Raw genomic sequence first — 14,885 nt, forward strand, 5'->3', positions numbered from 1 at the left:
GTGTGTTCTTCCCTTTGTGTCAGTGTTTTATCACAGATAAAGTCTCAGCAATCAGCTCATCCCTTCATCACACTCAGCCCTATCTGTCTTTACTCTTCTGTAATGATTCATCATCCCCCTCTCCATCACCCAGAAGACAACAGGTCTCTTTCAAATTCTCAAAATGACCAAACAGCAGCAGATAATCTTGCTAAAGAAAGCTCTAACATTATAGAAATATTCATACACTATTTTGCCAAAAGTTTCAGGACAAAGAGTGTTTTTATTACTGAGTCATTTGATTCAAGTTGATTCATTCACGATTCATTTAGAATATTTCTGAGGATTCATATTGTAAGCAAAAATGTACAAGCTGTAAAAACTAAAAAATATGTATAAATTCTTCCAAAAATGTGATCCTTTGACACAATATTGCCAAAAGTATTGGGACACTCCTCCAGATCATTGAATTCAGGGGTTGGACTCGGCCCCTTAGTTCCAGTGAAAGGAACTCTTAATGCTTCAGCTTCATACCAAGACATTTTGGACAACTTTGTGGGAACAGTTTGGGGATGACCCCTTCCTGTTCCAACATGACTGCACACCAGTGACCAAAGCAAGGTCCATAAAGACATGGATGAGTGAGTTTGGTGTGGAGGAACTTGACTGTCCTGCACAGAGTCCTGACCTCAACCCCATAGAACACCTTTGGGATGAATTAGAGAGGAGACTGTGAGCCAGACCTTCTCGTCCAACATCAGTGCCTGACCTCACAAATGTGCTTCTTCTAGTGAAAGGAATAGTCAAAACATTCCCATAAACACACTCCTAAACCTTGTGGAAAGCCTTCCCAGAAGAGCTGAAGCTGTTACAGCTGCAAAGGGCAGGACAACTCCATATTACATTCATGTTCATGTAAAGGCAGATGTCCCAAAACGTTTGGTAATATAGTGTATATTGATCTAATGAGGCAGGCATCAAACCAGTGTGTGGATGCGGGAGAGCGTGACTCACATCTACTCTGGTCTGGTGCTGCTTGGTCATCTGTTCTTGAATCTTCAACCTGCGCAGCAGCTCCTTAAAACCGACCATGGGCACCGGGATCAGTCTGAGAATACAGAGACATTACAGAAGACACTGAGCTGATAGCAAGAAGCAGGATATCAGCACAAATAAAAACAAAAGTGGATCGGATACAAAAAGTTGATTGGGAAAAAATTGAGCCGATCCTGTAAGAAAGTGGATTTGGAAAAAAAGATTTATTTTTGGAATTAGGACCATTTACATTTATACTCTAAAACTTTTATTTTTTCCAAAAAACGTATAGCTTTTTCTTTAAAAAAAAAAAAAGTTAAAATCAGATGGTCTCGATATCGGCTGACTCTCAACGTACCAGTATTAAAGATATCTCTAATAGAAACCTACTTCTCGGGGTCAGGATTGTCCACTTTAGCCTGCTCCCATATGATCGGATCGACTCCTGGAGGAAGTGGAAGAAAAAAAAAATCCAGAAATGCTTAATGACAGGAAATGGTACAGGATCGAATTTAAACAAATTAAAACCTTCAAATAATAATAATTAAAAAAAATGCATGTGATGAGACGAAGGCCAGGAGACACAAGCATGAGCACGCTAATGACCACCTGCCTAATATTGTGTTTGCTGCCGAAACAGCCCTGACCCGTCCTGCACTGTGTATTCTGACCCCTTTCTATCCAAACCAACTTTTTAACAGTAGCTCGTCTGTTGGATCGGATCACATGGTCCAGCCTTCTAATCGCTCCCCACGTGCATCAATGAGCCTTGACCGCCCATGACCCTGTCGCCGGTTCACCACCGTTCCTTCCTTGGACCACTTTTGATAGATATTGACCACTGCAGACCGGGAACACCCCACAAGAGCTGCAGTTTTGGAGATTCTCTGATCCTGTGGTCTAGCCATCACTTGGTCCTTCATCAAACTCGCTCAAATCCTTACGCTTGACAAAATGTTGACTTGCTGCCTGATATATCCCACCCACTAACAGGTGCCATGATGAGGAGATCATCAGTCTTATTCACTTCACTGTTCAGTGCTCAGGATTTTATGGCTGACCGGTGTATAAGGAAGCAGTCCGTACCTGCGGGAGAATTGTGCAGCAGCTGTTTGAGCTGCGCGGGAGAGAGGGCCGTCCGAGGAACGCTCATCAGCACCCCGAGCTGCTGCAGCTGGCTCTTAATGTTGGCCTGCTCCACGTAGCTGTACAGCGTGGAGGCTGGAACTCGCTTGGACGTGCCGTTGGGCGAACGCTCCACCACGTAGATTATAACCTCCGTCCTGCACCAAGAGATTTACACTTTTAGTGTTATTGTTAAACATTTACATAGAATAATCGTCATAGTTCTCCTTAGGGCTTGTGTTATTAATAATGTGGTTATTATTAAGCCTTTGAATGGAGCGTTGCTATAGAAACGGTAATGTAATCATCACGGGCACATTAACAGATGAACCAACACGTTCTGACCAATCAGGTTCGAGAATTGTAAATAATATTCTTGACGATAATGATTTGTTTTAGTGGCACAGTGGAAAAATCATTTGTGGACACTGACTGGTCATCGGGCAGCGCTTTAACCCCCTCCACGTTCACGCTGAGCGTCGGGTTTCCACCCAGAACTTTATGCAGGGACTCGACCAGCTGCTGCTGCTGATTGCGAACGTCCACCTCCTTCTTATTGAGAGCCAGAGCTACCAGGCCATCCTCGTCCTTGGTGCTGGGGATGCAGCTGAAGCCCACTGCCTGAGTCACACACACACACACACAGAAAAGCTTTATTTGAATATTAGCATTGAACGTTCAAAAGCTGGGTGTTATTACATCATAAAACAAACGCAGCCAATCAGGAGCTGATATGCAAATGAAGGCCACAAAAACAATGGTTTAAACATGAGAAGAGGTTGTTTTAAACTTTTTAGGGCTGGGCATTAGGCAATTTTCTGAGAATCCCTCAAATATTTTTCATTATTGGTCATTTGTAGTGGTCATTGTGCTAAATATTCAACAAAAATCGATGTAAAGGGAATAAAAAGAGGAAGAGAAATGAGCAAAAGCAGAAACAAGCAGGAGGATGTGACTGGACTGGAAAGTAAAAGTGACCAGTAACAAAAGTAACACAGAAATTAAAATAATATTGTAGTCACTGCAGTTTTCTGACCTACATCCAGGCCACACACCCTGCACCAATGAGTGTTTATTAAATTTATGGCTTAGGACTGACCTTTCCTCAGTACCTACAGAGCCTCACCTTGAATCTGCAGAAAGGGTTCTCCTGGGTGAAGTCCACGGGCGGGATGTTGTTGTTGAAGTAGCCCTTGCCCGTGCCCCAGAAGGCCTGCAGCTGGTTCCATTTGGCCAAGATGGCGTCGCGCTCGTCATTCAACAGCGTGGGTGCGGACAGAGCACTGGCCGTGTTGATGAGGTGATTAGACTGGGCCGGGGCTTGGGCCTGCTGACCGAACAGACCTCCTACAGCGCAAACACAACACAATTATAAACAAACACAACAGCTTAACATTAGATTAAGGGGGTACTTTGATTCCCGTCTCTGTCCAGGAAGCTCCGCCCCCAGGACCTACAGTGGCCTTCAGAAAAACAACTAACATGAAGTGTTTGTTTTTAAAATCACATTCTTTATATCTTCCAGGTTATTTGTACACACTAAAGATTCTGCTGGACATCAGCACTCCTTACCTTGCTGTGGCTGCGTGGACTGAAGATTGAAGCCCCCGAACCCGAGAGCTCCACCTCCCAACCCGGACCCGAAGCCCGCCCCGGTTCCGGTTCCCAGACCGGATGAAAACCCGAAGCCTTTGTTCTGGGTGTTTCCAAACAGACCACCACCTGGCAGCAAGACAACAGAACAACATGCTGTACATCAGTCTGCAGATTTAAACACACAGTGCCATCTAGTGGTGGCGCAGCAGCGAAAGAAAGAAAGAAAGAAAGAAAGAAAGAAAGAAAGAAAGAAAGAAAGAAAGAAAGAAAGAAAGAAAGAAAGAAAGAAGTTAGGGTCATCACCTGTGTTGACCGGGTTGGAGAAGCTGAACGTGGAGCCGGCAGGAGCCGAGGTGGTGGTGGCACCGAAACCTCCGAACGCACCTGAACACAAAGAAAACCATCAGCAAAAAAAAAGTGATGGAACATTCAAAAAGGCCAGGATGGAGATGAGAAAAAAAAACCAGACGTTTTCCCAGGCGCTTCATGAGCGATGACGAGTGTTGAGAAAACAAATCACAAAGCACTAACTCTACCACGTAGATCTTTATTAGAGCTGAGCGACATGACCGGATCATATCAACATCGCCACATCGTGTTTCCAACAAAGCTTCACGATTATAGAGATCTTTTTCAGTTATATTCCAAAATATTAAATAAATGGAGCAGGACGAAATCTCAGCTAAGACTGGGCAATACGATGATATGATATTTTCGGTCATATCGCCCTACCCTTAATCCTCATGAAGACCAGAAAAGCACTAATTCCTGCAATCCCTGACATCTATTTCTATGAAGGATATAAAGAGACTTTGGTTGCAATTTTTAACCTAAAGCAAAAAATAAATAAATCTATTTGTTTAAACAGCTACTAAAAATGTCGTGCAAGCAAGCCAACACACGATGATGATGATGATGAGGAGAAGAAAAAGAACAACAATTACAGCTCTGGAAAAGGGAGTCTACCTGCACCGCCGAGGTTATTTCCAAAACTAAAAACCGTGGCGGTGGTGGGCGGAGCCCCGAAGCCCCCCATGTTAAAGCTAACCGCCGCTGGGTTAGTGTTTAACCCGAACCCCCCGAAATTAAAACCCCCAGCGGTGGTGCTCACGGTCCCCAAACCCCCAAATCCTGCCCACAGCGCACGGAAAGCCATGAGGAGAGAGAGAGAGAGAGAGAGAGAGAGAGAGAGAAAAAAGAGAGAGAGAGAGAGAGAGAGAGAGAGAGAGAGAGAAAAGAGAGAGAGAGGGGGGAAAAAGGGAATAAAAACTGTTAGTTAAGAGAGTTACTAGAATATGGAACACTAAAGACATAACTGTGTGTGTGTGTGTGTGTGTGTGTGTGTGTGTAAAGCAAAAAGAAAAATGAAAGAAAGCAGGATAAATCACATCCATCATAGCTGGAGAAATTATTATTAGATTTTCACAACAAAGTAAATTAACAGAGTAAAGTTTTCTGTAGAGACGTTTAGATATGGAAGGAGTCTCCAGTTCCAGCGTCCGTCTTTCCTTCTTTCAATGCATCACACTTTCTTGTCTTTTCTTCTTCATTTCATCCTTTTCTTTCCTCCTTTCCCCTGTCACTTCTGTGTATTCCTTCTTTATTCAGCTTTTATTCCATCCATACTTTCCTTCTTTCCCTTCCATCTTAACGGCCCTTTCTTTATTCCTGTCCTGCATTCCTTTCCTTCCTTCCCTCCCTCCCTCTTTCCTTACCTCCTTCCTTCCCTCCCACTTCCTCAGTAACACAACAGGATGCATTATTTTTTTATTACTGAGTCATTTGATTCGAGTCGATTCATATCAATGAGCCAGGCCGAAAGTTTTGGGACGTCCACCTTTACATGCACATGAATGTAATATGGAGTTGTCCCTCCCTTTGCAGCTATAACAGCTTCAACTCTTCTGGGAAGGCTTTCCACAAGGTTGAGGAGTGTGTTTATGGGATTTCTGGCCATTCCTCTAGAAGCACATTTGTGAGGTCAGGCACTGATGTTGGACGAGAAGGTCTGGCTCACAGTCTCCACTCTAATTCATCCCAAAGGTGTTCTATGGGGTTGAGGTCAGGACTCTGTGCAGGACAGTCAAGTTCCTCCACACCAAACTCACTCATCCATGTCTTTATGGACCTTGCTTTGGTCACTGGTGTGCAGTCATGTTGGAACAGGAAGGGGTCATCCCCAAACTTTTCCAACAAAGCATGAAATTGTCCAAAATGTCTTGGTATGAAGCTGAAGCATTAAGAGTTCCTTTCACTGGAACTAAGCCCAATCATTTGGTGGGTTGTCTCCCAAACTTTTGGCAATATAGTGCATCTTAATTCTATTTCAGATCTTCTTCCTGATGAATCATTTGGGATCTTTGTGTCTATGATAAAGTAAGAGAGAGAACGAGAGAGATATGAAGAAGGAAACAAACCAGTGGTCGTGGAGCCGAAGCCGAACCCGGTGGAAGGTGTGGTGGTGGTGGTCGCCCCGAACGCCGGAGCAGAGAGACCTGAAAGACAGATGAGGATTATTAACTTCTGATGTTTGTCATTAAAAAAATTAAATTAAAATCCTTCGATTCTGTGAATAAAATAAACACAAAATTAAGCAGAGAGAGAGAGAGAGAGAGAGAGAGAGGTGAGCTTTGAGAGGGAAAGAGCAGCTTTAATGAGAATGAGTGGAAGATGAGCTTCTCCATGCAGCGGTCAATCGGACCTGTACGCATGGACAGATGAACTTACTACCAAATCCGGATGAGGCGGTAGTGGTGGTGGTACCGGTACCAAAGCCAAAAGCTGTGGACGCTGTCGTTTTGGCACCGAATGAACCGAATGAAAACCCAGATGAGCCTTTATCGACAACAAACGAGACATCAGAGACAGACGTGAGGAAGATGAAGACGAGGGATCACCAGAAATACATTCAGCATGCGGATCTCACACACACACACGTTCATGCAACATCGTGGTTCATGTTTCAGGGTAAAATATGTGAACATTGTTCACTTCTTAAACACCTTTATTCAACATCCCTCTTTCTCTTTTCTACAATTTGCGTCACTTTCTTACCTTCCTTCCCTCCTTTTTCCTTCTGTCTTTCCTTTCTTCACTGTCCATCCTTCCCTCCCCTCCTTACTTTCTCACAGTCTTTCCTTTCTTTTCCATCCTCATTTTTCTGTACTTTCCTTCCTTCATTATCTTACCCTCTGTCCTTACATTCTTCTCCTCATATTTATGTACTGTCGTTCCTTACATTTACTTCTTCCCTATGTTTCTGTCTCTCCTTCCTCCTTTGGTTTTTCCCTTCCTTCCTTCCTTCCACATACCATCTTTCCTTTCATTTATTTTCTTCTGTCCCTCATTTCTTTCATACTGCCTTTATTCCTTCCTTAATTTTTTAACCATCAGTCCTTCCTTCCTTCTTTTATATTATCTTTCCTTTCTTGAAGTCTTTCTTTCCTTCCTGTCTTCCTTCCTTACATTCCATCCTGTCTTCCTTTTCATTCTATCTTTCCTTCGTTATCTTCGTTCCTTCTCTTTCATTAATTCTGTTACTTCTTTCTCCTCCCCGTGATGTTTTGAGCAGATGTTAGCATTCATACGAGCTCTGATGAACTCTATTCTGTTAGCTCCTCCCTCTTACTGTATAAAACACTTTGATATGCAAATTACTCATGAATATGCAAATCAACCACGGCGTAATATTTCGACTTCCAGCAACTTTTAGAGCATGAGTTAGCTAAATAAAAAAGGCTTAAATTAATGAAATTATTTCTACATATACTGACACCTGAACACGTACACGGTAGCCTCAACAATAAAGTTTACAATTAAATTTTAGGATTTGAACTCTAAACTGCGCATCATCGGGTTGCTTAGGAGTTAGCCGTTAGCTTGATACTGGTTACTGTAGGCACACTAATGATGTCAGCTAGCTAACAACCAGCAGCCGGTATACTATTCTAAACTTTCCCTTTCTACACACCGATATACAATTCATTTATTTTAATTTACAATACAAAGATTTTGGCTTTATAAATAAAAAAAATACGTACTCGCGGTGCTCGGGGTCCCGCCGCCGAAGTTGAACGCCATGTTTCCTTCTCCGTCTTACTGACGTGTCCGGGCGGAAACTAACCTCGGAAAACAAGTGTTCCGCCTGTGTTCCCCACTGAAGGTTATTTACAAATTATTATTTGGAATATTACATTATTATGAGATTAAAATTTATTATTCAATATTTAATTAAAAAATATATCCCTTTTTATATACACACGAAGCACTTTTCATGCAGCGATTGAAGTCAAATGGAACTTTGAAGCTCAAATACATATAAAATCTTCATTTTATACTTCATCACCTTCAGGGGTCCAAGAAAATTAAAGTGATTACACTGATATTCTCAATTTAGTTACAGTATCAACGGTACATATCCACCTGTCTGTCTGTATGCCTGTCTGCTTATATACCTGTCTATCTATCTATCTATCTATCTATCTATCTATCTATCTATCTATCTATCTATCTATCTATCTATCTATCTATCTATCTATCTATCTATGTCTGTATGCCTGTCTGCTTATATACCTGTCTATCTATCTATCTATCTATCTATCTATCTATCTATCTATCTATCTATCTATCTATCTATCTATCTATCTATGTCTGTATGCCTGTCTGCTTATATACCTGTCTATCTATCTATCTATCTATCTATCTATCTATCTATCTATCTATCTATCTATCTATCTATCTATCTATCTATCTATCTATGTCTGTATGCCTGTCTGCTTATATACCTGTCTATCTATCTATCTATCTATCTATCTATCTATCTATCTATCTATCTATCTATCTATCTATCTATCTATCTATCTATCTATGTCTGTATGCCTGTCTGCTTATATACCTGTCTATCTATCTATCTATCTATCTATCTATCTATCTATCTATCTATCTATCTATCTATCTATCTATCTATGTCTGTCTGCCTGTCTGTCTGCTTATCAACCTGTCCATTTGTCTGTCTGATTATCTGCCTGTCTGACTGTCTATAAACTTATTTTCTTATCTATCTACCTGTCTGTCCGCTTATAAACATATGCCTTTGTCTGTATGTTTATCTACTTGTCTGTCTGTCTATAAACTTTTTCTTATCTATCTACCTGTCTGTCTGTCTGTCTGCTTATCAACCTGTCCATTTGTCTGTATGATTATCTACCTGTCTGTCTATAAACTTATTTTCTTATCAATCTGTCCATTTGTCTGTATGTTCATCTACTTCTCTATTTGTCTGTCTATAAACGTATTTTCTCATCTACCTGTCTGTCTGCTTATCAACTTGTCCATCTGAATGTATATTTATATATCTGTCTGTCTGATTATCTACCTGTCTGTCTATAAACGTATTTTCTTATCTTCCTGTCTGTCTGCTTATCAACCTTCCTGTTTGTTTATCTACCTGTCTGTCTGTCTGTCTATAAACGTATTTACTTATCTTCCTGTCTGTCTGCTTATCAACCTTCCTGTTTGTTTATCTACCTGTCTGTCTGTCTGTCTATAAACTATTTACTTATCTGTCTGTAAACATTATGCACTTGTTTCAGTCAAAACATGTTTTTATATTTTTTACTCATTATATTTATTAAAATGACTAAAGACTAAAGAATTAGAATGGCCACTGGATATCAGTGGGTTCAATCTAAATGTTATAAAAATAAAATAACAATAATAATAATAATAATAATAGTGGCCTTTAAATGTCAGCTTTGACCCATGTGTTTCATTAAAAGTTCTATTCTGCTAAAATACACACAACAAATTATTACTAGAAACTTTAGATTCATGTTTAAAGATTTCCATGGAATATATTTTACAGATAAAGAACTACATGGCCACAACAACCACTGATTTCTTATCCATGACGCTAAACTCATGACTAACTGCTGTAAACTGAGCAAACCGGAGACAGGAATGATTTTCTGTGTGTTTCTTCCTTAATACATGATGATTGAAATCATGTCATTATTATTTCTTAGTTTTAATCAATCAATCAGATGTGACCAGGTTTCATACTAACAGTTTAATGTTGTAACAAATGCAACAAATAAATGTACATTCAACACAGCAGTATTTTTTGAGATTTATATTTTTAGGTCCTTTCAGAATAACACATTTAACACGTCCTAAAAAGAAATCCGGTAGACTTGAAGGCTGAAAAGTAAAAAGAATAAAGTAAAAGACAAGGTGAAAAAGTTGAGAAGATCTTCGGCTCTTCACCGGAGTCCTTTCCGTTTCAGCAGCTTCTTCTTCTTCAGCTCCGTCAGCTTCTTCTTCTTCTTGCTGGGTTTTGGTTCCGGAGCCTCGAGCTGCACCTTGAGCGGTCTCTCCTCCGCCGGCGTGACGAACACGTCGTCCGTCACGTCTTTTGTCACGGCTTCCTTGGTCTCGCTCCTTTTCTCCAGATAGATCTGCTTCACCATCTGCTTCTCTTTCTGTTTAGCCGACATGCTAAGACGCAGCAGGCGACGATACTGTGGACAAAAATAAATTAAAAATGATCATGAGGAGAATGCGATGGGATCATATTCTGAAACGAGCGTAAACATGTATCTCCATCTTCTTTGGGCTTTTCCCTTCAGGGGTCTCCACAGCGAATCATCTCTCTCCACTTATCCCTATCTGCATCCTCAACACTAGCTTCATATCATCATTTATTCCATCCATATACCTCCTCTTTGGCCTTCCTCTTTGCCTCCTGCCTGGCAGCCCCATGTCCAACAATCTGATGTACTCGTTCCTAATCCTGTCCAACCGTGTCACTCCCAAAGAGAACCTCAACATCATCAGCTCTACTACCTCCAGCTCTGACTCCTGTGTCTTCCTCAGTGACACTGCCTCTAAACCATACAGCATGGCCGGTCTCACCACTGTCTTGTACACCTTCCCCTTGACTCTCAGGTTAGAATCCTCTTGACATGGAATGCTTGGCTCAGGTCAGTTCTTTGTAAGCAGCCATACAGTTTACATACGCTTCGTATCGGTCATATTTTGGGCGACTAGAACGGACTATCTGCATTTATGTTATTTCTTACAGAAAAATTCGTTTCACGATCTACATTTTCCCCTTGCCTCCAAAATGAATTATAATCTTACGCCGAGGTTCTGCTGTATGTGTAAAAAAAAAAAAAAAAACTAATAATGAAAGGAAAAAAACTAAGTGTGTGTCAGAAGGGGTGATTACTTCTAACACCATCTATTATAAATGCTAGCTTTTGCTCTATGTATATACTATTAAACGGTCTCCACCGGAAATATTGGCACCCTTCAGCCTTCAAATGAAGGCCAACAGCAGTTTATTTCATATTTACCAAAAAAGGTTTCGAAAATATTGGCACCCTTACACTTGATATTCAGGACAGAAATTTCTTTATGTATTTTAAATATCAATTATTTACATGAATCAAGCTCTATTTTCTCCAAAGCTCGCGAAGAGCCGTGGAGTCGCTTACCGTGTTGGGCGACTGGAAGTGAGGGTTTTCGTAAAGCGTGGGTCCGCCGAAGCTGCCCTGGAAAATTTTAATCAGGTTGAGGACGAAGCGAGGGCCGATTTCGACAAGGGACGCGTCCTCTTCAATAATCTGCACAAATCACAATACACACGTCAGAGAGCTTTCCAGTCAATATCAATATCATTACATCATATCAGATAGAAACGTGTCATATAACGACTTCCTGTTCCTGATTCACAGATAAATATCATCCATGCCGGATTAAAAGACAGGTCAAAGGTTAAACATCAGTAGAAAAGCTTCAACGGCGTACCACAGCAAAACTAAAGGCACAAAAACTAAATAATGTATAGAATTAATCACGTGTCGAGCTCTGACATGACGTTTCCCTTTACCTGGTAATTCCTGAACCAGACTCTATTGTCTGCGATGGTGAAGGTGAACACGTGATCCACGAACGGCTGACTCCGGGGATGATACTGCGGCGTTGAGAAAGTCTGGAGCGAAGACGACACGTGTTATCGACCGTCACGTTTCTGAGAGTCGGGTTATAAAGAAACAGGAAGTATTGCAGACGTACCTGAATGAACAGCTCCTTCAGCAGGGCGTAGTGAGGCTCTTTATCGAAATTCTGCCGAGGAAAAAACAAACCAAACAGACGCGTGAGCAGAAGAAGACTCTGAGACGATGGAGAGAATAAAGGATGAAGGAATTTCTGTCTGCTTTCTTACAGGATCGAATGAGAGGAGCGGTCTGGATCCTTTCAGGCAATTTCCGGTCATTTTCAGCTCGGCAAGTGTGTGCACTAGAACCGAAAAAAAAAATAGAGAGGAACAATATTAATATTAATAATAATAATTATCATATTTAAAGTAAATGCATTCATTCTAAAAAAAAACATTAATTCCCCTGCTGCTTTTAATTTATTTTATGAATTAAATTAATAATAAAAATAAAAAACTTAAAACAATGTCCAGAGAAAAATCCTCAACTACTTTTAATTTATTTTATAAATAATAACAATTATATATTTAAAATAAATATATTCCCAAGTACAGAAAAAAATTCCTCTAGTGCTTTTAATTTATTTTATGAATAAAAATTATTGTTATTATTATTAATAATAATAATAATAAATATATTTAAAACAAACATTCACAAGAACAAATATATATAATTTCTCTAGAGCTTTTTAATTTATTTTATGATGAAAGCAAATATAATCTCATAACTAATATTTTAATATGGTTAATAATATTAACAATAACTAATATTTAATAAGTAACTAATATTTTAATTGGTTTGTGTGTAAATAAAAGTGAAGTAACTTTAACCCTGACAGTGTAAACTCACGATTCTGAACCAGGAACTTGGCTGAAGGTCCGTGAGGAACGTTTGAGATCCTGTAAAGAAAATTTAAAGAAAGAACAGTTTCATGAATGACAGAGAATTGGTGTTTGGACAAAAGCCTGAACACTTCGGAAACTTTAATGACCCGGGGATGTCTGTTTCCCGGGAAACCGCCAAACTATCGAACTGAAAGTCTATCTAAAAGACTATCCGTCTTTTAAAATAAGCAGATGTTTGACTGTAATAAAACCAGATCACATTTAGAAACACACGTATTGTGAGCTGCGAAAGATTTATAAAAAAACCCGAGTCTTCAACCCCGAAATCCAGGAATATTCCTGAATCTTCAACCTAGAAAAACCCCATAAATCTCCCAGCGTGAAGACTCCAGACCTGACACTCACCACATGTAGAGATCTTTCTTCTTCTTCGCTTCGAAGAAAATGCACTTGTTGCAGTTTTTGATTTCGCAAACCTGTGGCATGGAGAGAGAGAGAGAGAAAAAGAAAGAGAGAGAGAGAGAGAGAGAGAGAGAGGGAGGGAGGACAGAAACATCATCATCATGAGGAGCAGGACGACGAGCAGAGAAACGCGAAGGACGAGACAAAGGAGGGAAGTCTTACCTCATTCACAACAAACAGTTTGTCTTTTCTGTCCATTTTGGTGTCTGGAGGAAGAGAAAAATAAAGAAAAAGACCAGTTCATTTGTATATATTTTGCTAGTATGAAAAAAAATAATAAATTACACTAAAGAAACACAAACAAAAAAATATATTTATTTTTAGCAATTCAACAAACAATGCAAAATTTAAAATACTCACCTTAATATTTATTATTATTACAGCTTTTATAATATAGCTTTTATAAATAATGAATAAAGTGCAAAAAAAGCAGAAAATGTCCATTTAGAAAACAATATATTGAAAACTTTATATATATAAAATTTATATATATTGAATATTTCAAAAACTAATAAGAAATCCACCATAAAAAATTGATTAATAATGTAAAAACCTGAAAAATAAATCTGTAAAAAAAAATCTGTGTTAGATAACAGAGTGAAGACCGACGTGGAAACTCACCAGCTTTGGCATGGGGCATCATGGTCCTGAGATCCTGCATCAGATGCCGTGTTCTGAAGTTGATGCCTCGGGAAGAGAAGACTAAAACCCTTTCCTTGTTTTTCCACTTACCCTGAAAACAGAAAGCGGTCGAAAAACATTTTTTAGTTGAAGTTTGGACATTTATATTATATACAATTATGGATTTTTTTTAATCCAGCCATGACTTTCTACAATACATAAAGAAATAATATTTAATGGAAAATCAAATGCTTTCATTAGATAAAAAGACTAGACCCTGTGTAGTCACGTTAGAGCACGATATCGGTAACTCTGTTAAAGCAGATACTGGCGATAATATCGAAATAATCGAATACTTGTGTGAATTTTAATCGAAGCTAATAGTTGTCGTTACTTTTTTTGGGAATGATAATAATAATAATGTAATTGTAATAATAATAATAATAATAATAATAATAATAAACAGACATCGTGCTAAATAGAAAGGATGAGTTTATAGCGAGATAAATAAATAAATCAATAAATAAATTCACATCTGCAACCTGAAAAATAGTTTTTTATTTTTAAAATTATAATTATTTTTTTTATATCAGACGTCCTGATTCTCAAGAAACGGCACTTCATTTATTTATTTATTCTTTTATTATTTCTGTATTATTCCTATAGCACACTGTAGTTTGTAGTGTACTGTAAACTGACCGGAGACAGATTTAGATCAGATTTAAAGCTTAAACTCTCACCAGAGAAACCGGAGGCGGAACCGTGATCTCTTTACTAGTGTCCTGTTCCTCCGTGGCGTTTTTCTTCTTTTCTCCATTTTCCACCAATTTAACTTTCTTTTTCGGTGTAGCTTCTACACCTCCACGTTTTCTCTTGACCGGCGCCATCTTGACTGGAGGCACCACGTGACTTCTGCTCGAAGGAGGAAGAAGAGAAGAGACACCAAAACAATCCCGAGATCCGAAAATGGCGCTCGAGCGCCTCATAGCTGACAGGACGACTTTATACAATAAAATATAAATAATACATTTTACACTTGACACCATTTTGTCCTTAAAATACGTTTGGGTGTTTTTAAATAATATAAAACATGATTTGTGTGTGAAATGACCCTCTTTTTTTAGGCACTGAAATATTAGTTGTGTCCCATAGCTACACTATATTTCCAAAAGTTTTGGGACACCTCTCTAGATCATTGAATTCAGGTGTTGTTTTTCAGGGG

The 14,885-nt window shown here is 39.3% G+C and overlaps 2 protein-coding genes across 7 annotated transcripts in view; both read right to left on the minus strand.

Moving 5' to 3' along the window:
• The window catches only part of nup54 (nucleoporin 54), a 9,154-nt gene extending 1,302 nt beyond the window's left edge, over nt 1-7,852 (minus strand). The window contains exons 1-11 of one of the 6 annotated variants that reach the window (XM_058416399.1): nt 7,776-7,845; nt 6,463-6,570; nt 6,153-6,230; nt 4,702-4,866; nt 4,039-4,119; nt 3,712-3,861; nt 3,266-3,486; nt 2,573-2,760; nt 2,101-2,297; nt 1,405-1,459; nt 994-1,087 (exon numbers count right to left, since the gene is read on the minus strand). In XM_058416399.1, the coding sequence (XP_058272382.1) occupies nt 994-1,087; nt 1,405-1,459; nt 2,101-2,297; nt 2,573-2,760; nt 3,266-3,486; nt 3,712-3,861; nt 4,039-4,119; nt 4,702-4,866; nt 6,153-6,230; nt 6,463-6,570; nt 7,776-7,815 (1,377 nt within the window). In that variant the 5' untranslated portion in view covers nt 7,816-7,845. Of the gene's footprint in view, nt 1-993; nt 1,088-1,404; nt 1,460-2,100; nt 2,298-2,572; nt 2,761-3,265; nt 3,487-3,711; nt 3,862-4,038; nt 4,120-4,701; nt 4,867-6,152; nt 6,231-6,462; nt 6,571-7,775 lie in introns of all 6 variants that reach the window. The other 5 variants (XM_058416400.1, XM_058416394.1, XM_058416395.1 and 2 more) reach the window with 5 other exon arrangements.
• A 1,966-nt stretch (nt 7,853-9,818) lies between these two features.
• bxdc2 (brix domain containing 2) lies at nt 9,819-14,578 on the minus strand. Its single transcript, XM_058414780.1, has 10 exons — nt 14,404-14,578; nt 13,664-13,775; nt 13,205-13,248; nt 12,986-13,056; nt 12,585-12,634; nt 11,963-12,036; nt 11,812-11,862; nt 11,627-11,728; nt 11,232-11,360; nt 9,819-10,253 (listed from the first exon to the last, which is right to left on the minus strand). The coding sequence occupies exons 1-10, from the start codon at nt 14,548-14,550 to the stop codon at nt 9,996-9,998; spliced, it is 1,038 nt and encodes a 345-aa protein (XP_058270763.1). The 5' UTR covers nt 14,551-14,578; the 3' UTR covers nt 9,819-9,995.
• Nucleotides 14,579-14,885: the final 307 nt, after the last annotated feature.

This window comes from Hemibagrus wyckioides, linkage group LG18, assembly GCF_019097595.1.
Source record: "Hemibagrus wyckioides isolate EC202008001 linkage group LG18, SWU_Hwy_1.0, whole genome shotgun sequence".
NCBI lineage: Eukaryota > Metazoa > Chordata > Actinopteri > Siluriformes > Bagridae > Hemibagrus > Hemibagrus wyckioides.